This window comes from Mastigoproctus giganteus, chromosome 4, assembly GCF_048544385.1.
Source record: "Mastigoproctus giganteus isolate SK-2022 chromosome 4, ASM4854438v1, whole genome shotgun sequence".
Lineage (NCBI taxonomy): Eukaryota > Metazoa > Arthropoda > Arachnida > Uropygi > Thelyphonidae > Mastigoproctus > Mastigoproctus giganteus.
This window is the reverse complement of record NC_143578.1, coordinates 203,735,973-203,761,264: the sequence shown is the minus strand read 5'-3', so window position 1 is coordinate 203,761,264 and position 25,292 is coordinate 203,735,973. Positions and strand designations below refer to the sequence as shown.

Genomic DNA, 25,292 nt, shown 5'->3' with positions numbered 1-25,292 from the left:
TATTGTGATCACTTAAGAAAGGTAGAAGTGAATAGAAAGCAAACATGAAAATAAAGCAATACAAAATACTTTGTGACTGTATACTATTTTTGAAATTTCTAGAAACATGTTGCATTCCCAAGTTTTATCTTTTAATTGATTGATAGGTCCCATAAAAAATACCAATTTCACTAGCAATTTCGCAGATAGTTGTGCATCAGTCACTCCTAAGCAGATCACAAAACAAGAGAAAATGATTGGTTTTTGAAGGGTGGCAAGAGAGAGAGAGAGAGAGAGAGAGAGAGAGAGAGAGAGAGAGAGAGAGAGAGAGAGAGCGAGCGAGCGAGAGCGGATTCTTGTCAACAGACATGGCCTTTAAACTTTGTGAACCTCTTAAAAGTCTTTGAATGATGACAATCTTTTCCAAAAGCTGTTTTCAACATTTTGTGAGGTTCTCTTGCATTTTTCCCTTATTTTAAACAGGTTATGCAAATTCACACTTATTCAACACATACCAATTCACACTGACTGAGTCACTGATGTAATAGATATAATGATCAGTTAGTATATCTATTAATTTTTTTTAAATTGATGTCATCTATTGATTACAATACAATAAAGAGAATATTTTAAGTATTTTTATTTTTGATTTTTTTTTATATATATGTTTTTCAATATTAAAATAAATAAAATTTATATTTTTACTTCATTAATAGGAAATTAAGTGAAGAATCCAAGCTGCAAAACTCTGAATTTTCAGAGAAACTAAATAAAAAGGTATGTGCTCCATTCTCATTTTTATAGGATACACAGTGTTTGGAAAAATGATAGCCAAATTTTCAGGAGGGTCTTAATTAGGTTAGTTTGAGTTGTAAATATTATATGAATATATGTCACTATTATATGAACATATCTGCTTTATATAAAGGGCAGGTTGAGTGGAAGAAGACAACGTTGTTATTAATGGTCATGCTCTTCGTGTTATCAATGGAGTTCATGAGCGTTCAGTCTTGGGCCCATTGTTGTTTTCTGTAGTTATTGATGAAGGTATATTAGGCTTAATGTTTAAGTTTGCAGATGATATGCAAGTTGGCAGGGTTGTTACTGATGGTAGTGACAGCATGCTGCTGCAACAAGATCTAGGAAAATTGGGTCAATGGGCTAAGAAATGGCAGTTGAAGTTTAACATTGTCAAATGCAAAGTACTAAACCTGGGTAGCAGTAATCCCAGATTAATATCACAGCTTGTGTTTCAACACTTAAAGTAGTTGAAAATGAAAAAGACAGGGTAATTGTGTAGCTGGATATGAATTTCTCTGAGCAGTGCAATTGGACTGCCAAATCAGGTCATGGAGTCTTGTCAATGATATATAGGAATTTTGCTAGCAGAGACAAGGGGGTGATTATCCCTTTGTAAAAGGCAGTGGTCAGGCCTCACCTTGAGTACTGCATACAGGTCTGGAAGTCTCATTAGGATGGATGTAGAGTTGCTAGAACAAGTACAATGAAGGGCAACAAGATTTGTGAGAGGGACAAAAGGGTGCTCTTGCCGGGAAAGGCTTAAGTTCTGCAAGTTGCAGTATTTGGAGACTAGGCACCTGAAAGGTGACCTGATTGAGGTGTGGTGTATAAGGCCTTGAATGGGTTGAGCAGGCTCAATTCTAGTGGGAACCTTCCTCTTGCTCAAATTACAAACCTGAGAGGGACATAGATTCAAATCAAGGAAAGATAGTTGTAGAATAGATATGTGGAAGTTTGCCTTTAGCCAGCCAGTAGGTAGTTGACTACCAGAATAGACTTCCATCTGTTGTTGTGAAAGTTGATAGCTTAAATATATTTAAGGCTGAACTAGATAGACATTTGGAGAGACTGGATGGGTGAAATGGGAATGTGTTTTTTTTTTTTTTTTTTGGGCTGATGTATAAGCTTGCTTCCTTGCATCATGTGCCTCTGCTAATGGTAAGTGTGAGCAATTCATAAACCTTGTAACATTTAGGCCAAGTCATCAATAAAAATGAAATCCACCAATGCAGTAGATGCCATTTTGAAAGTCCAGCTCCCTAGCCAGTATCAAACCTTTCTGCAGGTTTCTAAGCATGATTAATTTTTAGTCTATTTATGCCTAACTGCCCTAAAATAATTGTATTCATTATACAACTTACTGACAAGGATGAAACTCCCAAGGGGGGGGTCCTAAACAGGAAGGTTTCCCATAGTAATTTTAGACTGGTCTGACTTGTGCTGTACTCTTGGTCTATCACCTTCATAGGATGGGATTTCTCCAGATACATCTAGCATATTAGTTTGTGCAGTGATGGCAAAAAAAAGTCAGTGGCAATCTAAAGCCCTGTAGCTTTTGTAAGTAGGAAGCTCAACAATGCCCATTGAAAATGAGCGTTGTAATGGTGTTTTTTTACATACCAACTAAGAAATACTCTTCAAGATTCAGGCCTAAATGGATGTCAGATGAATTAATGAGGCTCATGGCAGAAAAGAAAACTGCATGGGATGCATATAAATTATCAGGTGACACAGAAACCTACGGTAGAAGTAAGCTAGTCTGTAATCCAGTCACAAAGGAGGTTAGGCAAGCAAAGGCAGATGACAAGAAATCTTTGGCAAAGGATGCTAAGAAAAGCAGCGAGGACTTCTTTACTTATATAAACTCTAGGAGGAAGGGGATGAATCAGATTGGTTCACTTAACATAGATGGTTCGACTATTGATGATCTTGCTCAAGTAGCTGATAAACTGAATGAGTATATTTTGCAACTACATTCACAGATGAGGAGTTATTCAAAGAAAGTCATGCCAGACATTTATCAAACTCTAACAGGGAGCTAAGTGATTTTGTAATAACAGAGCAAAATGGAGGAGAAATTGTTGAAGTTAAACATAAAAAAAGGCACCTGTGGCAGATGGAATCTATCCAGTTATAATGAAGGAGGCAGCAAAGGACGTAAGCAAACCCTTAGCCATAATTTTGGGAGTATACTTAGAGTCAGGGGAGGATCCCATGGACTGGAGATGTGCAAATGATTCCCCAATTCACAAAGGGGGTTCAAAGGGTGACACAAATAATTATAGACCTGTTAGTTTAACTTTTATCCTGTGGAAAATAATGGAGTCACTGGTTAAAGAGGTGATACAGGATCACTAGACAAGACAGTAGTAATAATGGAGTCACTGACACAGCATAGGTTTGTTAAGGGGAAGTCTTGTCTTGTCTGACCAATTTGATTGGATACTACAATGTGGTCACAAAGGAACTGGATGCAAAAAATAATTTTAATATCATATACTTGGATTTCAGGAAAGCTTTTGATACTGTTGCACATGGAAGACTGCTGTACCGCTCCAATTTGAAGATTTTTCAAATTGGAGCGGTATGGCATTAAGGGCAAGTTACTGCAATGGATAAAGGGATGGGAGAGAGAAGAGCGTAGTAATAAATATGCACTGCTCTATGTGGACTAATGTTCTTAACGGAGATCCCCTGGGTTCGGTGCTGGGCCCATTGTTGTTTTGTATTTATCACTGATTGATGAAGGTATATCAGGCTTCATTAGAATTAGCAAAGGCACATGATGCAAGAAAGCAAGCATATATAGCATCAGCCAAAAAAATAAATACATAACACATGCCCTTCTCATTTCACCCATCCACTCACTCCAAATGTTTGTCTAGTTCTACCTTGAATCTATTTAAGCTATCAACTTCTATGATGACAGATGGAAGTTTGTACCGGCAATCAACAACCCACTGGCTAAAGGCAAACTTCCACACATTTATCCTATAACTGTCTTTCCTCAAAGTGGAAGAGAAACTGTTGAAGTTAAACGTAAGAAAAGCACCTGGGGTGGATGGGATCTATCCAGTTATATTAAAGGAGGCGGCAAAGCAACTAAGCAAACTCTTAGCCATAATTATGAGAGCATCCTTGGACTCAGGGGAGGTTCCCACGGACTGGAGATGTGCAAATGTATCCCCAATTCACAAAGGGGGATTGAAGGGCAACAAGAGTAATTACAGACCAGTTAGTTTAACTTCTGTTCTGGGTAAAATAATGGAGTCGCTGGTTAAAGATGCATTGCAGGATCATCTAGACAAGACTGCAGCAATAATTCAGACACAGCATGGGTTTGTTAAGGGAAAGTCTTGTCTGACAAATTTGATAGGATATTATGATGTGGTTACAAAGGAATTGGATGCAAAAAATAATTTTGATATCATATATTTGGATTTCAGGAAAGCTTTTGACACTGTTGCGCATGGAAGATTATTGTACAAATTGGAGCAGAATGGTATTAAGGGTAAGTTGCTACAATGGATAAAAGGATGGTTGAGGGTGGTAATCAATGGGTGTTGCTCTTCTTGGACTAATGTTATTAGTGAAGTCCCGCAGGGTTCAGTGTTGGGTCCACTGTTGTTTTGTATATTTATCAATGATATTGATGAAGGTATATCAGGCTTAGTGTCGAAGTTTGCAGATGATACAAAGGTTGGCAGGGTTGTTAATGACAGTAATGGCAGTGTGCTACTGCAACAGGATCTAGATAATTTGGGCAGATGGGCTAAGAAGTGGCAACTGAAGTTTAACCTTGACAAATGCAAAGTACTGCATATGGGTAGAAGTAACCCCAGAGAAACGTACCAACTGTGTGGTACTACACTTAAGGTGGTAGAAAATGAAAAAGACCTGGGAGTAATTGTGCAGGCAGATATGAAGTTTTCTGAGCAATGCAGACAGGCTGCCAGGGCAGGTCATGGGGTTTTGTCAATGATATATAGGAATTTTGCTAGCAGGGAAAAGGAGGTGATTATCCCTCTGTATAAGGCAATGGTCAGGCCATGCCTTGAGTACTGCGTACAGGTCTGGAGGCCTCATTTTAGGAAGGATGTAGATTTACTTGAGCGTGTACAGAGAAGGGCAACAAGATTGGTGAGGGGAATGAAGGGATCCTCTTATCAAGAGAGGCTTAAGTTCTGCAAATTGCAGTGGCTGGAGACTAGGCACCTGCGCGGTGATCTGATTGAGGTGTATAAGGCCTTGAATGGATTGAGCACGCTGAATTCTGATGGGATCCTTTCACTTGTTCAGATTACGAACCTTAGGGGGCATAAATTCAAATTAAGAAAGGACAGATGTAGAATAGATGTGCGGAAATTTGCCTTTAGCCAGCAGGTGGTTAATTGCTGGAACAAACTTCCATCTGTCGTTGTGGAAGTTGATAGGTTGAATAAATTTAAGGAGGAACTGGACAGGCATTTGGAGGGAATGGTGTGATTTTTTTTTTTTTTTTTTTTTGGCTGATGCTGCATAAGCTCATACATTTGCTTTCTTGCATCACATGCCACTACTACTCCTCTGAGCAAGAGGAAGAATCCCATCAGCATTGAGCATGCTCAAACTATTCAAGGCTTTATACACCTCAACCTCACAGGTGCCTAGTCTCCAGACGTTGTAATTCGCAAAACTTAAGCCTTTCTTCGTAAGAGCACCCTTTGTACATTCACTAATCTTGTTGCCCTTCTCTGTACTTGTTCCATTGGCTCTACATTCTTCTTAAAATGAGGCCTCCAGACCTGTATACAGTACTCAAGGTATGGCCTTACTATTACCTTATACAAGGGGATAATCACTTCCTTATCCCTTCTAGAAAAATTCCTGTATATCATTGACAAGACACCATGAGCTACTCTTGCAGACCATATGCACTGCTCAGAAAACTTCATATCTGCCTGCACAATTACCCCCAGGTCCTTTTCACTCTCTACCACTGTCAGTGTAGTAACACACAGTTGATATGTTACTCTTGGGTTACTGCTTCCCATATGCAGTAGTTTACATTTGTCAATGTTAAACTTCAGTTGCCACCTCTCAGCCCACCTGCTCAACTTTTCTAGATCCTGTTGCAGCAGTGTACTGTCATTAGTGTCATTAACAACCCTGCCGATATTGATGATGGTATATCAGGCTTAATGTCCAAGTTTGCAGATATCATCTGCAAACTTGGACATTAAGCCTGATATACCATCATCAATATCATTAATGAATACAGAAAACCACAACGGACCCAACACTGAACCCTGGGAGACTCCTCTAATAACATTAGTCCACAAAGAGCAGTGTCCATTGATTACCACTCTCTGTCTTCTCCCACTCAACCATCCCTTTATCCATAGCAGCAATTTGCTTCCAATGCCACACTGCTCCAATTTGTGCAGCAGTTTTCCCTGGAACAGAATTTAAAATAATTTCCATGGTCTGTAAACACATCTGTAATTACCTGTGTCTCCCTTTGATCCTCCTTTGTGGATTGGAGTAGCATTTGCACATATCCAGTCCATAGGTACCTCTCCTGAGTCAAAGGAAGCTCTTATAATTATGGCTAAAGGTTTTGCCGGCTTCCTTTGCTGCCTCCTTTAATATAACTGGATAGATTCCATCCACTCCAGGTGCACTTCTTATGTTTATTTTCAACAATTTCTCCTCCACTTTACTCTCAGTTATTACAAGATTATCTAGCTTACTGCCAGAGTTTAATACCCCTCTGACAATCCCATTCCTGAATAACTCCTCATGTGTGAATATAGATGCAAAATATTCATTTAGTTTGTTAGCTACCTGAGCAGGATCATCAACAGTTGAAACATCAATATCAAGTGGACCAATCTGATTCATCCTCTTCCTTTTAGAGTTTACAGAAGTAAAGAACTCTTTGCTGTTTTTATTTGCATCATTTGCCAAAGATTTCTCATAATCTGCCTTTGCCTGCATAACCTCTTTTGTGACTTGGTTACAGAACAGCTTATATCTATCCTAGGCTTCCGTGTCACCCATTAATTTATGTATCCCATGCATTTTTCTTTTCTGCCATATGTCTAATTAGTTCTTCTGACATCCATTTAGGCATAAATCTTGAACAATATTTCTTAGTTGATATCTAAAGCCTAGCAGCTTCCAAGATAAGTTCTTTGAATGCTTCCCATTTTGAATTTGCTGTTGGTAACATCATTAGTTGGTCCCACCGTATAGAATTTAAATACAGTCTCAGACCACCGTAGTTGCCTTTACGAAAGCAAAAATCCTTCCCTTTACCCCTGATGGTAGTTACCTCTTTGAGTAAATCCCACTTCAGCACATTGTGATCACTGCCACCTAGTGGTTCCTTTATCTGCAGATTCCTAATGCATGAAGAATCACTACTGATAATCAGATCAAAAATATTACTCCCTCTAATTGCCTCCCGAATATGCTGCTGTAGAAAACAATCATCCAATAAATCCACGAAAGCTTTGCTAGTGTGTGAGTGATCAACCCACAAATTCCAGTCAATATCTGGGAAATTAAAATCACGCAAAAATTTCCATGTTTGCAGATGATACAAACATTGGCAGGGTTGTTAAAGACAGTATGCTACTGCAACAGGATCTAGAAAAGTTAGGCAGATGGGCTGAGAAGTGGTGCTGAAGTTTAACATTTACAAATGCGAAGTACTCAATATGGGTAACAGTAACCGAAGAGAAATGTAGTACCAACTGGGTGGTACTACACTCAGAGAGGTGGAGAATGAAAAAGACATAGGGGTAATTGTGCAGTCAGATATGAAGTTCTCTGAGCAGTGCAGACAGGCTGACAGAGCACGTCATGGAGTTTTGTCAATATGTAGGAATTTTGCTAGCAGAGACGAGGAGGTGATTATCCCTTTGTATAAGGCAATGGTCAGGCCACATCTTGAGTACTGCGTACAGGTCTGGAAGCCTCACTAGGAACGATGTAGAGTTGCTAGAACGAATACAGAAGAAGGATGTAGAGAACGAGTACAGAGAAGGGCAACAAGATTGGTTAGAAGAACAATGGGGTGCGCTTACGAAGAAAGGCTTAAGTTCAGCAAGTTGCAGCATGTGGAGACATGGCACCTGCGAGGTGATCTGAATGAGGTGTATAAGGCCTTGAATGGTTTGAGCAGGCTCAATGCTGACAGGATACCTCTGCTTGCTCAGATTAAGAACCTGAGGGGGCATAGATTCAAATTGAGGAAAGACAGTTGTAGAATAGAGATGCGGAATTCTGCCTTTAACCAGCGGGTAGTTGATTGCTGGAACAGACTTTCTTCTGTTATTGTGGAAGTTGATAGCTTAAATAAATTTAAGGGTGAACTGGACAAACATTTGGAGTGACCAAATGGGTGAAATGGGAAGGGTTTTTTTTTTTTTTTTTGGCTAATGCTGTATAAGCTTGCTTTCTTGCATCATATGCCTCAGCTAATGCTAAAACATTCAACCATAGAGAGACCGACCGACCCTTGCTGTTATCCTCCAACAAAGTTGAAATCCTTGGGCAAGGCATTTACATCAGAACAGACCATAAGCCACTTATCTATTTGTAACTTATGAAAAGAGATAATCTTATTTATTAGCTTATAAATAAGATAAACACATCTTATATGAAAGATTGAAATGCAAGTAAAAGTTTGTCTACCATGATGAGTTTTTCTCCTACTTACTCCAATCAATAAGAATAAATAAATAAATGATCTTTATTTAGTAAATTAAAATCATTCATTCCATGTGTGTATAGATGCTTTTGTTCATTACTCTTTACAGTCTTTTTGTTTTTGATGAACCACCACTCATTTTTCCTTTGCTTTCAACTACCTCACCTCACAAATTTGTGCCCAATGCATATACAGGGTGTCTGTAAATGATGTTTCCGATCTTGATTTATTTTTAATTAGAATTACTTCAAACTGCCCTCATGAAACACATACCAGCTGAAAGATCAATTAATTAAATTTTATGAAGGTACATAAAGTCATTGGTAAAGTTCAATATGTGGGCACCATGAGTAACTCGAACAATATCATAGTGATATTCAGTCTCCTGCCACATTCTGTGCTTCATCTTGTGATCCGTGCCTTCAGCTCCTGGTTATATTGTGGCTTAGTTGTATGCACATAGCTCTTGAGGTATCTCCATAAGAAAGTCAGGCTTTGTAAGTTGGAAAATGAAGTGAATATGATGTTTCTCCAAAGCAAGAAGCACCATGGCCATTTTCAATAGTGCTTTGCTAATCCAAGTTAAAATGCAAACTATATACGTGCGATAGACGTGTGGAAATTGCAGTGCGTAGCACACGCTTCTTGATTAGACCGTGGTTCGAGCCCGTCACCACCAAATACGGAGGATGTGGAAAGGTCAGGGAATGACCACCGCATATCCCCGGAGCAATATGGCCTTAGTTGCTAATGCTCCTAAAAACCAAAATAACAAATAACGTGTGGAAATTTGCCTTTAGCCAGCGGGTGGTTGGTTGGTGGAACAGACTTCCATCCCTTGTGGTGGAGGTTGATAGCCTAAATAAGTTTAAGGCTCAGCTGGACAGGTATTTTGAACGAACAGAGGGGTGAAGTGGAAGTGGGTGTTTTTTTTTTTTTTTTTGCTGATGCTGCATAAGCTTGCTTTCTTGCATCAAATGCCTCTACTAATGCTAAAAAATGCTAATATGAAAAATCTTATCACATACCTCCATGTTCGAATTGAACAGTACTAACTTCCAGAAAATTCTGTTTTTTTTTATCATTATTATACATTATTTATTTTGGTATATAGTTGTGTGGAATATTTTGTTTTCAGCAAGCAGCTTCCACAGTTGTTATTTTTATAAATAAACTTATTTGCATGGAGAAAAAAAAAATGTTTAACTCCACACAACCAAGGTAAAATTTTACAACTGTAATTAAACATTTTTTCAACTATACTTGGACGCTGTACATTTTTGGCCTACCACTCTCAGCTCTTCTAAAATTATGTCAAGCTGGCCATCAACTCATGTAGCATAATTAGCAAGAGCAGTTTGTGCTTAATTATGAAGTTTGCAGATAGCATCATCATCTGTCATCATTCTGCTGTTTCACAGGTCAATGTAAGATGCCTCGCCACCATGCCCTGTCGGTGTACTTCTCTCCGTCATTGATTTAACTCCAGTTTCCTCTTCTCTTAATGACATCAGTCTTTATCCTGTCCTGCCACCTCATTCTTGGTCTTTTGACCTTTAATTGTAAATCAAACGTTCTTCTTGGTAAACGTTTCTCGTTCATCCTCTTGATGTGTTCAAACCATTTCAAATATGGGACCTTTCAATCCTATTCTGGAATTTTTCAACCTGAATTCTCTCTTCCTAATCACTTCATTCCTGATTTTGTGTCTTGTCTTTCTGGCTATGCTCCTCACATATCTCATATCTGCCCCCTGCATTCTGCTGTCATCCTTTTTCCTCATAGTCCAAGTTTCAGTTGCATATGTCACAATTGATACGTAATAGGTCTGGTATATACCTGTTGTTATATATGTATATTGTTATGCCTGTTGTTGTTGTATCTGGTATATATTGTTGCAAATAGCAACAATATAAAAATGTCATATCACTCATTTTTGCATGAATTGCAAGTATTAAACATTAAATAATATCCCAAGACATGGATATCATTTAATGTTTACACGGATACCCCCCCCTCTCAGCCAGTTGTTTCCTTTCTCATTTTGACTAAATTAATGCGAAAACCATCTATTCATGAATATCTTCCACAAAAAAAACTAAACTGAAACATTATTATTTTAAATGAGAGTTACGAAAATTCCTCACAGTATTAATGAGAGCATCTGACTAAATTTATCTTTATTGATTAATACTGGACATGTTCAGAACATGTATGGATACATCAAACCATTTGAATAAAAGCAGATGTATTTTGGTCCCTTTAACTTTGAATTAATGAGATTTTTCTGTATGTATTTATAGTGAAACCTTTATTAAATCATTTAAAAAAAAAGGTAATTTGTGTACTGTTTTTCATCTTTAATTATTAATTGTAAAATTATATGGTTTACTCCTTCAATTTAGATAAGTGATTTCCAGAACTTAGAAAGGGAACTGGCGGAGACTCGTAGCAAATTGTCAATGTCAGAACTCTACGTACAACAATTGAATCAATCTGAAAATCCAGAGAGTGCTCGGAAGTTGGAGGAACTGCATCAGGAGACATTAGAATTAGGAAGTAAAGTAACAGAAGTAAGCTTGATTTAGTAAAATAGAAAATTTAAAAAATGAAATTATTAAGTTTTTAAAAAAAAAAAAAAATCTTCAATTTGCAAAATTTTTCATTTGTTATTTTAGGAACTTCTTTTCATTAATCCTTAACTCGCATTGTAGGGTCAATATGATTCCAGCAGTGATATATTTCTTAACTAGCGGTACCCATGTGTACAATTTGCACATTTAAAGAATGAAAAGGTGCCTCCATAGCCATGTGGGAAGAAGCAGCAGTGAGTAGCACATGCTTCTTGATTAGACCGGGGTTCGATCCCGTCACCACCAAATACGGAGGATGTGGAAAGGTCAGGAATGACCACCGCATATTCACAGAGCAATATGGCCCTAGTTGCTAATGCTCCTTAAAAAAAAAAAAAAAAAAAACCAACCAAAGAATGAAATATTTTAATAGATTGGAAATTGTCTTCTACACAATTTGAAAGGAATTGTAGGGATCTGAGGAACATAATTGAATCTGGGAGTGGGAACAGTCTTTCCAGTGCCAATAACTTCTTTCCTATGTACAATGTTCATGCAAGCCTTTTTATGATCATTCACATTCCATTAACTAATCCTTTATTGTTGGAGTTGAAATTTCTAATCAACATTACAATGGTGTTTAGTTTCAAATGTAGTCTATTTAGTGGTAAACCAGATGGTGATAAATTTTTCAAAAACCCAATAGGGTATAGCTGGTTTTTCCAACTGTTCTTCATATCTACAGTGTCTACACGGTAAGTTTTAGATTTGTAGTGGATTAAAGCATTCATGATGTGTTCATTTTTTGGGCACAGTATTGCAAAGTTGTTTCAGTTATTGATATAGCTTTCATTAATGTAATCTGGAATGTAAGCCAGATAAGATTATCATAGCCACTTTAATGTTGTATTGCTATTTCAATAGACTCGGGGTACATTTCATTCACAGACAGTGTTCCATTTCCAAGGTTTAGTAACCAATGACTAAATTCATTATCCCTTATAGCTTTCGTATTATGTGTAAGCTTCCTGATTTTGATCAAATTCCAAAGCTAATTTTTCTGATTTTTTTCCCTCTACATAGCACTACAAATAAAATGTAATTATCATTGTACTTACCTTTTAAGTTTTATTATAATAAATAACCAAAAAAAATTATGATGTTGCTGAATAAAAAAAATATTTAATTATAATTTTGTGCTTTTGTATTATATTATTGCGCCTCACATATGAAATCTGTGAAACACATATTCCAAAATATGCAATCTCAGTTAATACTGCATCATTATTTATGCATAATATGCCGACATGTTAGCATACATGCGTTTCACTTCACTTTGTGGCTGGAAATGTGTAGAATGGTGGAAATTAAAATATTAAAAACTGCTATATTAAAATTAAAAACTTGGAAGGGGTTATATTTGGGAGGTAAAAATAGGATATTCTCATGAATGGCGAGTCCTAAGCTTTCTGAAAATGTCAAATTTATAAATATTGGTTTGGTAGTTGAGTAGATCATAAAAGTACAAAGAGGCGGTACAGAAATATTATACAGGTACTGGACTCCTTATCCAACAAGCTTGGGACCCGGAGGTGACGTGGTTTTCTGGATTTTCCCGTTTTCTGGACCAAGGCTTAATATATACTTAAAATATAAAATAAACAATGAAAAGTAAAGAAAGAAATTGTATTTAACAGATACAACTTAATACACTTCTAAAGCAGGGTCTGTTTAATTAATATTAATCCACTAATCTTCATCTGAAGGCAATTCAACATCTGGGTGACAGGTACAGGAAGAGAAGAAGCACAGGTATTGTAGGTTGAAGGCTCAGGCTGGACTTCACTGAAGTTTCTGGTTGATCTTTGGAAATATGTCCTGCAGATTCTGTTGTTTCATATACATTGGTTTTTCTTTAATGAAAACCTCTTGTATTTTATGCATCCATGTTATATGCTGCTCATTGATGAAGCTCTTTTGCTCCATTCCCTGAATCAGTTCCTCAGTCAAGCTGATGCAGCTGTCTTTAGCCACTTTCTCTTCTTTCAGTGCATTGTTATTGCCATCACTCTCATCTAATTTGTTCTTATCAGCATTCATTACCATATCTACAATTTCACTATCAGTGAGTTGGAGCACAACTGGAGCATCACCATCAATGTTTATACACTCTTGTATAGCCCCTTCATCAAGTGACTTGGCTACTTCACATGACAAACCTTTTGCATATTCCAATAAATTATTCACTATTTCTTCCTCACCAAAAACAAAAACCACAAAAAATCAGGTTCATCACCGTCAAGAAATAAGTTAGATGGCCATAGTTTTGCCAGCCGTTTATCAAAGAATCCTTGGGTACATTGTCCCAGGACTTTGCTGTACTCCAAAGTGCGTCTTTAACTTTAAATGCTTTCTGAAATCCTTTTATCCCTTTACCTTTGTTGCAAGTGTTCATCATTTTCCGCAGAAATACATCCCTGTACCTGCACTTAAACGCACGAAGAATGCCTTGGTTTAAAGGCTGAATTAGTGTAGTACAATTGGGATGCAAATAAACAGCACATATGTCTTTGACTAGAACTTCAGCAGGAGGGTGTGAAGAACAGTTATCAAGCACTAAAATAATTTTGCAGTCATGAGGTAGTCCCAAAGATTTACAATGAGCCCTGGTGTCAGGCACAAAGTTCTTTAGAAACCACTCGCTGAAAATCTGTGTTGTAATTCAGGCTCTCTTATTTGCCTTACAAATCACAGGAATGTGGGTGCCAGCTGCATCGGAACATGCAAGAATTCAAAGTCATTCCCTGGAATCCTTATACCCTGCTGGTGCTGACTCATCTGGTGTTACATACGATTTCCTTGGTATATAATACCAGAATAAAGAAGTTTCATCTGTGTTGTACACCTGTTCAGCTGACAGTCCCTCATCAGAAACCAACTTGGCAAATTTATCTAAATATGCCTCTGCAGCATCGTGATCTGCAGAAGCCTTCAGCTTGCAAATGCCGTGCCTTAGTTTAAATCTGTTGAACCACCCAGATGAATATTCACATGGAGTTGTCAAATTTAATTCCTTGCAAAAAAGTTTAGCTTGGGCCATTATAATGGAACGATCAAGTGGAAACTTTTCACTCCACCACTGCCTAATCCATTCAAGCAACACTCTGTCCACATCTACACTCTTCGACTGTAAAGTTTTTCGCTTGTCCATTAATTTAGGCACATCACTGTCGCTGTAGAATTTAAGTATCTGTTCCTTCTGTTTCTTGATATCATAGATAGTAGATGTACCAACACCACATTCCTCACTCAAATGCCGCACTAAAGCACCTTTATCGAGTCTCATAAGTAACTCTACTTTCTTCGATATACTGAGTGCAAAATGTTTCCTTTTTAGACATGGTATTAAATGAAAATTATAATAAATTGGGACAACTAATCACATAAATGTAGAGGGGCAAGTGTACACAGCAGCTGTCATACTGAAACTGTTGCGCAATTGATTTCTATGATTCATGCTTGCTATATTCCGCACCTGCACATTGTCAAAAAAAAAGCCCACCAGATTTGAAACTAACCAGTTTCAAAAATAGCTGGTTTTCTGGAGTCCAGATAAATGGTCTGGTACCTGTATATGATTTGTAATGAATATTTTTTTGGGAAAATCTACCTCCACCCCTGTGCATCTTCCTTTTTAACCTATAATCAGATATATCATTTACAGAATAGTAATATTCTTTATTGCCATAGTAACTAACACACCTGAAGTTGATCCACTAAACAGCCATCCAGTGGAATCATTACATCTCTCATCTTAAATCTAATATTAGCTAAACATAAAATTGCTAAGCTAAAAATCTATACAGATGGTAAACAGCATTTTTAATGTACTATCATATTATTTTTATAAGTCTCTTAATGTTTTACCTCAGAAAGCTATTGTAGTCTCTATATTGAAATTATTATATTTTAGAGAGCTTAAAAAAAAAAAAGATTTAATTGATTAGTTGAAGCATTATATGGTGATAGGAGCCACATGTAGCAAATGTGATTAAAAAACAAAATAATAATTATTACTGAAATTATAAGCTAGATACTTACCATTTGTTTTGCATCCTGTGAATTCTGTAATATATTTGTAATGATGTAACAACAGAAAACAAAATTAATTTGTTCTTCTGTCAATATTTATGCTTTGATGTATGAAGCAAAAATGGCCATAAGCTAAATCTTTAAACTAGGTATCACATATCATATATGATGGAACTATCCTAAACATGTGATATTTTTAAATGCCCAACAGGTGGTTACAAAGTTTTTGTTTTATAAACAAAATTCATAAAGAGAATGTTAAGGGAACACACACATAGGATTGTATAATGGTCAAGCAGAAAATTTTGGTCAAAACGTCAAGGTCATAGAAGTTTATTTCTTGTTGAAATTTAGAGTTTAATGCAAGTTTTAAAACTTTTTTTTTTTTTTTTCTGGATCCTAATAATATCACTGATATCTGGTTTGGTTTATTTGTCACATTGTTTTAAGGACATTTCCGAGAAACAAATATGCGTAGATGTGCTGGTTTTAATGTGCAATAATTAGAAAAATTCTGCTGAATGTTTAAAAGTATATTCCAGATATTAAAGGAATAAATATTTCTGACAAATGTATTTTTTTTAGTAAAGTAACATGTCACTTAAACACTTACATTTACCTTTTCCAGGTAAATTTTTGCTTCTGTTTTAGAAGACTAGTAGTAGGCCATTTTGCTTTTCTAAAAAGGAAGAATAATTAGTAGATTTTAAAGATAAGGAGAAGAAAGTCTTTGAAAACGTATTTAGCTTTTTAGTTATCTTCTGCTAAATTCAGAATATTTATAAAATTTATATGTTTTAAGAAAGCTTATTCCTCTGTTTTGGGATATAATATGCCATGAGTCACTCTATCGAAACTGGAAATTTAAGGGAAATTTCCAGTTTCTTTAAAAACTTATTTTTAGGTTTATTTAAACCTAAAAATAAGTAAAATTGACATGTGATGGTACACACTCTAGATCAGAGTCAAATGGAAGGAGTGCAAATAAAATAATGCTACCTTTGGAATGAGTTTTGAAATTTGTAATCACAGTTGTTGGTTAAGTTATCCTTTTTTAATTCAAGCTCAAATTTTAAAATGATAGTGAATATTGGAACACAAATTTAATTGCATACATTAATCCCGTACATAAATGGAATATAATTAATATTACTGAAAATTGGGCTTGGAAGCAATAGTATCTTGGGAAGTTGGCTCTTCTGATGATGGTAGTGGGGCAATTTAAAGCTTAGTCAAGATTGGTCGTATGTCAGTTATTCCAGTAATCGGTGGAAGATCAATTATTTTAGTTATTTACTCAGGCAGTCTGAAATTAAGTTATCATAGAGTTTCATTATGATTGTATTCAAGACAGTATTTCTCTGCAGCCAGATGCGTGAGGATGCAACTCGCTTTAGGAAAACATTGTAAGAATGTAAACAGATTTTCTAGTAAGAATGTGAGGACACTTACATTTTGTGACATGCACATTCAATATGGATACTTTTCTGAGTTTTGAGCATCATTTCAGTCTTTCTATAAGAGTCTTCCTTCACCAAACAGATAAGTAGCAGTAAAATAAATAAATAAAAAAATTAATTTTACATTTATTTTCATTAAATTGACACCATTTTATCATTTTCTAAAAGTATCATGCAGTTTGAGAAAGAATTAATAGTGCCACACTGTTATACCACGTGACAGATTGGGTGTTTTTTTTTTTTTTATTATTATTATTATTATTAAACTAGCAATTTAATTGTGACATTTAAATGAAAACAACTTCATTTATCATGCGATATATTTATGTCTCTTTAATTTCTCAAATGAAGAATAATCATGTATATATATCACCCTCTTCCTATTAATCATGCAGTTTGTTCTTTGTTCAATTTTTTTTTTTTTTTTTTTTTTTTTGAACAACTTAAGGTCTGCTAATAATTCTGATCCCATTAAAACTACTAAGTTCTGCAGAAACTATTTGCACAGGAAATATCCTAGTACAAAAAAATAAATAATAATTTGCGTATCTTGAGCATGTATAGTGTACTGGTGTAAACTGTGACAAATATGGCAATCCTCTAGCCACATAAGCTCAATATGTTTTTACCTGTGAAACAAAGTTCGGAATGACCATTTGTATGAGTAACAACAAAAAAAATTTCTCTTTTAATACACAAACAATAATAATATTACTTATATACTTTTGTTTAGGTAATATTCATAGCATAACACAAATTGGATTATAAAAATAACTTTTTCAGCTTTTGGACTTCCACTGCAAAAACATAAAACAACAGGATACGTCTTTTTTTCTAAAAGAAAAGATATAAGCTCTCATCAGTAGATAACTGTAATGTTAAGAATGTGTCAGAACTTAGGTAAACTCAAAATTGCTTGAAAACAACTGGCATCATCCAGAATTAGCTAAATTAATTACTGTAATTAATTAATTAATTAATTAATTACTCACTCTAAAGAGCAGCACAAAATCATAATTCACAATGCAAAACTAACTATAGTTTACTCACACAGGTACCAAGTATTTAACTTCATTCTTTCACAAATTGTATTTTTCCTGCCTCTCATAACGCTTCCAGTTCACATGATATTCTTTACGATTATAATTTTTTAATACGATTATTTCAGCAACTGATAAGTTGAACTAATTATGTTTATAATTATGATCTTAACATCAGAGATTGTGTTACACTATTTGTTTGTGGAAGAAACTACTACTAATTCATCATGAACAAATCTTAAAATATCAAAGTAAGGAATATCATTTTTTCCACACTAGAATGGTGTAGTTCAGACCAATCAGCTACACTGATTTATTTGTGATAATATTTTAAAACTATACAATTCTGCATATAATTTCTGTCTTAGGAATGCTTTAGTCACAAAGGCAACAAAAGTTGCTTTCAAGACTTGTTCCATATTTTTCACATGAGAGACAGCAGCACTTATTAACACTATTATCTAAGAGTTAAACTAAAATCTATTATTACATTAAAAAAAAATAGCATCAACAAACAAAACTTGTATCCACTAGTTCCTAAAATTTAAGATATTAAAAAAGTAAGAGATTACCTGTCTTTTTCTTGGAATGCTTCCAGTCAATTCTCTCATATGTGATGAATAAAATAAGATGAAAAAAGTGAAAAAAAAAAAAAATAATGAATTCCCTTACTCATAGAGATATGACCAAATCCGATGCACAACGGAATCGAAAGCCGAGAGCCCCAACCCGACCCCGAAACACCACAGCAAGATCATGAGTGTGAGAAGACATTGTGTCATAATAAATAGTTAAAAGTGGTTCCGATAATTAATTTATTAAGTTATTGAGCCTTGTAGCTCTGAATTTTTTCCTAAAATTTAAGGTTCATGCATCACATACATGAAGTGTTGTTAGCCATTCAAGACTTATTGGGCCGTTTATTTTTATATATATATATATATTTATAAAAATAATATATATATATATATATACATATATATAGAAAATTATTTTAATGTTATGTGCAAATCTTTAATTTAACTTATGCTAATAATGAAAATACCGTGTACCCTGGGAGCGATGTATGTTGAATAAAGGGGGGGAAGAACGGAAAAGAGTAACGTTATAAACAAAGTGCGAATTTTGAAAAATGTAAAATTTGAAAAGAACGAAAATAGAAATAGCAGATTATTGAAAAGAACGACCAAAGTAGAAATAGCATTGCAGTATCTTTCATAATTTCTGTGTCATCTTCAGAGGTCATCCACCTAAATTATGAAAAAGAACAGCAATACTCTTACTTCTGTTTCTGACATGTTCTGTATGTCAAAAAAAAAAAAAAAAAAAAAAAAAAAAAAAAAACACGTGTACGCGAACACGTTGTAAAAAATAATTTAGAATATAAATTTTGAAAAAATAAAATACAAGTTAAGCAAAAATATTATTCCAAAGTATAACATACAGAACATGGATGACCTTACAGAAGTAAGTAACCCGCCAAAAAGAGAAGACAAAGGAAGCGAGTGTCCGATTGACAAGAATGACAAGAATGTCAATAACTTACCGCTACGTGACCGGTCGACAAAAAAGAAAGAGCCGGAGGCTAAACAGTGTATATATGTGAAGAAACGCTAGCGGCACCTAGCGTTAGACGAATTTTGGTGTATGTATATTTTGTAATTTACGTAAGCGGTGGAGCTACGCTAGGTTCAAGTTAAGTACATGATACTCAAACTTTCGGGATAGCAAAGAAATATAATTGCTTACAAAGTAGCAGTAGAGTAGCTAAACTTTGTTAAGGCGAAAAATTATGATTTGGTATAGTGAGAAAAATAGTACTCTGATATTGCTTTCGTTACACTAATCGCTCACAGAGTATAAAATGTAGAATTTAGTAAAGCAAAAAGATGATGAAATTAGGGATATAAAGTTGGGCTAGGGTAGTTCGGGGTTGCAAACCCGTTCCTATAGTTAGGACCCTGAACGACTGTCCGAGAGTAGGTGCACCATGTACTTAAGTCAGTTGTGTTAAAGTGTAAGATATATATAAGTTACAATTAACAAATAAATAGATAAATAAATCAAGATATAATCAAAATTAATTACAAGATAATTACAAGGTAATACACTATGTTAGACCAATCGGTGGGTACAAGTTTTCCAAGTTTGGGTACAAAGTTTGGGTACAAAGATACTGCAATGCTATTTCTACTTTGGTCGTTCTTTTCAATAATCTGCTATTTCTATTTTCGTTCTTTTCAAATTTTACATTTTTCAAAATTCGCACTTTGTTTATAACGTTACTCTTTTCCGTTCTTCCCCCCCTTTATTCAACATACATCGCTCCCAGGGTACACGGTATTTTCATTATTAGCATAAGTTAAATTAAAGATTTGCACATAACATTAAAATAATTTTCTATATATACATTATGGTTGTAGGGTACCTTTGCTCTTGCAGTGTCCCTGATCCATAATTCATATTATTGATATTCCATTTTATCTCTATTCAAATTCAAATCCATTTTCTTTCTTTACTTAATTTTAATTTTTATTCATAATTATTATCCTAAGCTTTATCCAGGTTGAGCTCACGCCGCCTAGAACAGCTTATATACACCTTCACTTACATTTTTTATATTTCTACTCGATTTTCACTTGCAATATATTCACCTTCTTATCCCGATATTGAAAATACAGTTTACTTCTGGTTGCGCATACACTTTATTTATTTTGTTGTCCTTTTAATTATTATTGTAACTTAAAATTTTAATTTTAATGTAATTTTTATGCAATTTATATGAATGGAATCAGGTAACTTTGACAAAATACTACATGGGCAGAGTAGGATAAACTTGACCCCGGGTACACATGCTCTGTACTGTACTCCGAAACACGAATGTAACTCTGAACATACACATTTAACACACACAAGTCAGAGCACATCAGCATATAATGCTTCTAACTTAGATAAATATGGGATCCATATACTTAAATTTAACACCTGCAAGAATAAACTTTGTTTAACCTGTCCCTGCATACACCCGCAACATATTACAAATGATGCATCAAAACCTACTTTTTGTAAAACTAGTAATGTTATATACCTCATAACCTGCAAAACATGTAATATAAAATACGTCGGACAAACCAGCAATAAGCTACACGTAAGAATTAATCAGCATAGATCTGACATCAATAACTACTTAAAAAGAAATATTAACAATATAGAACAAGAAATAGAATATATGCATTTTCAATCTCACAACTTCAACAATATATACATATCCATATTAGCACAGATTAATAACGCTAATATTAGAACTAAACAAGAGGAAATATTTATGTTAAAATTAAAAACATTATACCCATATGGTCTAAATAATAAATTCAACCATAAAATTATTACCAATAACTTAGCAGATTGTTGTATATATGACAAATTTAATATAATAAAGTTCCATAGGAACCCTCGCAAACGTACTCATAAATCTAAAAATACTAGCAACAAACACAGTAATATTTTAGGTGATTTCGAAGTCACACTTAAAAACTGGGATAAGAACATTATAAATGTAAATGATATACATAATTTACTTTTCAGTACTAAACACAGTATACTGAAAGCATTGCACAAATTCATACGCACTTTCAAATTCGAATCCAAACATCTCTTTCATATAATAAATGATATTTGTAAATTTAATCTTAAAAACATAAGCTCGACAACACATGATAAAGATTCTATTATTATTTTGAACTTCAACAACCATATCATGGATAACATAAATATCAGTAAAATTGTAAATCAGCATAATCATCTACTTCCAAATACTAGTCCCAGTCATATTAAAGTAAGATATAAGTATAATAAACCCTTTGGATTATTAGCTTGCAACTACAAATCTATAGCTACCAGTTTAACATCACATATAACAGACACCAATAACTGCGTTTGTCAACAAACCAACATGCAGCAATATATTGATCCAGACTATGGACACATCATTACAGGAAATCTAAACATAGTTACGGACCCAATGCTAAGACATGTACTATCACAAGGATTCAAATTCAGGCCGCCCACCAAAATAAACATAACCAACTTCAATAAGCAGCTATATCAAGACCTGTTAAACTACTGCTTCCATCTAGCCTACAAAAATAACGCGCCTAGAGAAGCATACCATATGTGGATTAGCCATACATTCGCCCTATTCAAACATAAATATGCATTACAGAGTTCAAATTTATATTTTCAGGGCACATACTATAACTTGACTGCATTAAAACAAAAACTGCTAGATTTTCACAAAAACTTCGTAATCACACCGGTAGATAAAGCAGCCAATAATTTTGCATTCATTTGCAAATATTTTTATACATATACTTTAACTAATGAACTTAACTCAAGCAATACCTACAAACCTATTTCCAGTACATGTAATATCATTACAAAAAAACTAATGGCCTTCAACAAAAAACTAAAGCTCAACTTAAATAATTACAGCTTACCTTACATCTACTTCATTCCTAAATTTCATAAAAAACCAACAGGCTTCAGATTCATAACCTCATGCAAAAATAGTTATGTACACAAATCAGGAAAAACACTTGAACGACTACTGCAACCACTGATGAATAAGATACATAACAGCAAAATCATAGGCAACAACCAACCTGTATTAAAATTTTTGCAAAGTAATACAGTCAATAATATTCAAACCTTTGATTTCCATAGCCTATTTACCAGTATCAATCAAACCAATCTCAAATTGGTACTCAAAGATATATATGATAAACATAAGAATTTTATTTCCTGCAACACCTATTACTGGAACAACATACTTAATTTATGTATTTCCAATAATTTCATATATGATGGCGATACAGTATATCACCAAACCAATGGAACACCTATGGGCAGCCCAGCCTCATGCATAATAGCCAACCTATATCTATACTGGTCAGAAACCTCATTTCCACAGGAACTAATACTATTTAGATATATAGATGACCTCATAGTAATTAACTGCCCGAATTTCATCCAGGATTATGCACATCTATACCCTAGCGAACTTGTACTAGAAAGAACTAACAATTCTGACACAGCAGCCCAATTTTTGGATCTAGACATCAATATAAAAAATGGTATAGCCTCCATCAATTTGTACAACAAACGTGAAGCTTTCAACTTTAGCATAGTAAACTATACACAATGGAATTCCAATATTTCCAAACAGGTACATGCTAACGTTATCTTAGCACAATGCATCAGAATTGCAACGATATGCAGCGACAAAACAACAGTTATTGATAACATCAGATCATTGTACAGTAAACTGACCAGAAATCTTTTTCCTATTAAATACCTGCGTCATCATATCAATAAAGCCCTTAACATATTAAGGCACAAAAACTTAATAGATATCAATATAAACAGCATTATTAGTTTATAACTAATAATTACTCCCATACGCATCAAGTTTGTAAATAGTGTAAATACAATACACTAGGCCTCTTTGGTGTCTTACGGTCTGGAAAACTTGTACCCACCGATTGGTCTAACATAGTGTATTACCTTGTAATTATCTTGTAATTAATTTTGATTATATCTTGATTTATTTATCTATTTATTTGTTAATTGTAACTTATATATATCTTACACTTTAACACAACTGACTTAAGTACATGGTGCACCTACTCTCGGACAGTCGTTCAGGGTCCTAACTATAGGAACGGGTTTGCAACCCCGAACTACCCTAGCCCAACTTTATATCCCTAATTTCATCATCTTTTTGCTTTACTAAATTCTACATTTTATACTCTGTGAGCGATTAGTGTAACGAAAGCAATATCAGAGTACTATTTTTCTCACTATACCAAATCATAATTTTTCGCCTTAACAAAGTTTAGCTACTCTACTGCTACTTTGTAAGCAATTATATTTCTTTGCTATCCCGAAAGTTTGAGTATCATGTACTTAACTTGAACCTAGCGTAGCTCCACCGCTTACGTAAATTACAAAATATACATACACCAAAATTCGTCTAACGCTAGGTGCCGCTAGCGTTTCTTCACATATATACACTGTTTAGCCTCCGGCTCTTTCTTTTTTGTCGACCGGTCACGTAGCGGTAAGTTATTGACATTCTTGTCATTCTTGTCAATCGGACACTCGCTTCCTTTGTCTTCTCTTTTTGGCGGGTTACTTACTTCTGTAAGGTCATCCATGTTCTGTATGTTATACTTTGGAATAATATTTTTGCTTAACTTGTATTTTATTTTTTCAAAATTTATATTCTAAATTATTTTTTACAACGTGTTCGCGTACACGTGTTGTTTTTTTTTTTTTTTTGACATACAGAACATGTCAGAAACAGAAGTAAGAGTATTGCTGTTCTTTTTCATAATTTAGGTGGATGACCTCTGAAGATGACACAGAAATTATGAAAGATACTGCAATGCTATTTCTACTTTGGTCGTTCTTTTCAATAATCTGCTATTTCTATTTTCGTTCTTTTCAAATTTTACATTTTTCAAAATTCGCACTTTGTTTATAACGTTACTCTTTTCCGTTCTTCCCCCCCTTTATTCAACATACATCGCTCCCAGGGTACACGGTATTTTCATTATTAGCATAAGTTAAATTAAAGATTTGCACATAACATTAAAATAATTTTCTATATATACATTATGGTTGTAGGGTACCTTTGCTCTTGCAGTGTCCCTGATCCATAATTCATATTATTGATATTCCATTTTATCTCTATTCAAATTCAAATCCATTTTCTTTCTTTACTTAATTTTAATTTTTATTCATAATTATTATCCTAAGCTTTATCCAGGTTGAGCTCACGCCGCCTAGAACAGCTTATATACACCTTCACTTACATTTTTTATATTTCTACTCGATTTTCACTTGCAATATATTCACCTTCTTATCCCGATATTGAAAATACAGTTTACTTCTGGTTGCGCATACACTTTATTTATTTTGTTGTCCTTTTAATTATTATTGTAACTTAAAATTTTAATTTTAATGTAATTTTTATGCAATTTATATGAATGGAATCAGGTAACTTTGACAAAATACTACATGGGCAGAGTAGGATAAACTTGACCCCGGGTACACATGCTCTGTACTGTACTCCGAAACACGAATGTAACTCTGAACATACACATTTAACACACACAAGTCAGAGCACATCAGCATATAATGCTTCTAACTTAGATAAATATGGGATCCATATACTTAAATTTAACACCTGCAAGAATAAACTTTGTTTAACCTGTCCCTGCATACACCCGCAACATATTACAAATGATGCATCAAAACCTACTTTTTGTAAAACTAGTAATGTTATATACCTCATAACCTGCAAAACATGTAATATAAAATACGTCGGACAAACCAGCAATAAGCTACACGTAAGAATTAATCAGCATAGATCTGACATCAATAACTACTTAAAAAGAAATATTAACAATATAGAACAAGAAATAGAATATATGCATTTTCAATCTCACAACTTCAACAATATATACATATCCATATTAGCACAGATTAATAACGCTAATATTAGAACTAAACAAGAGGAAATATTTATGTTAAAATTAAAAACATTATACCCATATGGTCTAAATAATAAATTCAACCATAAAAT

General features: G+C 34.5%; 1 protein-coding gene across 2 annotated transcripts in view; it reads left to right on the top strand.

Annotated features, from left to right (window-relative positions):
* LOC150087336 (golgin subfamily A member 2-like) overlaps positions 1-25,292 on the top strand; it is a 436,198-nt gene that overhangs the window by 139,429 nt on the left and 271,477 nt on the right. For both annotated transcript variants that reach the window (XM_090371141.1, XM_090371142.1), the window contains 2 exons: positions 696-756; positions 10,885-11,052. In XM_090371141.1, coding sequence (XP_090227267.1) covers positions 696-756; positions 10,885-11,052 — 229 coding nt within the window. The remainder of the gene's footprint in view (positions 1-695; positions 757-10,884; positions 11,053-25,292) is intronic.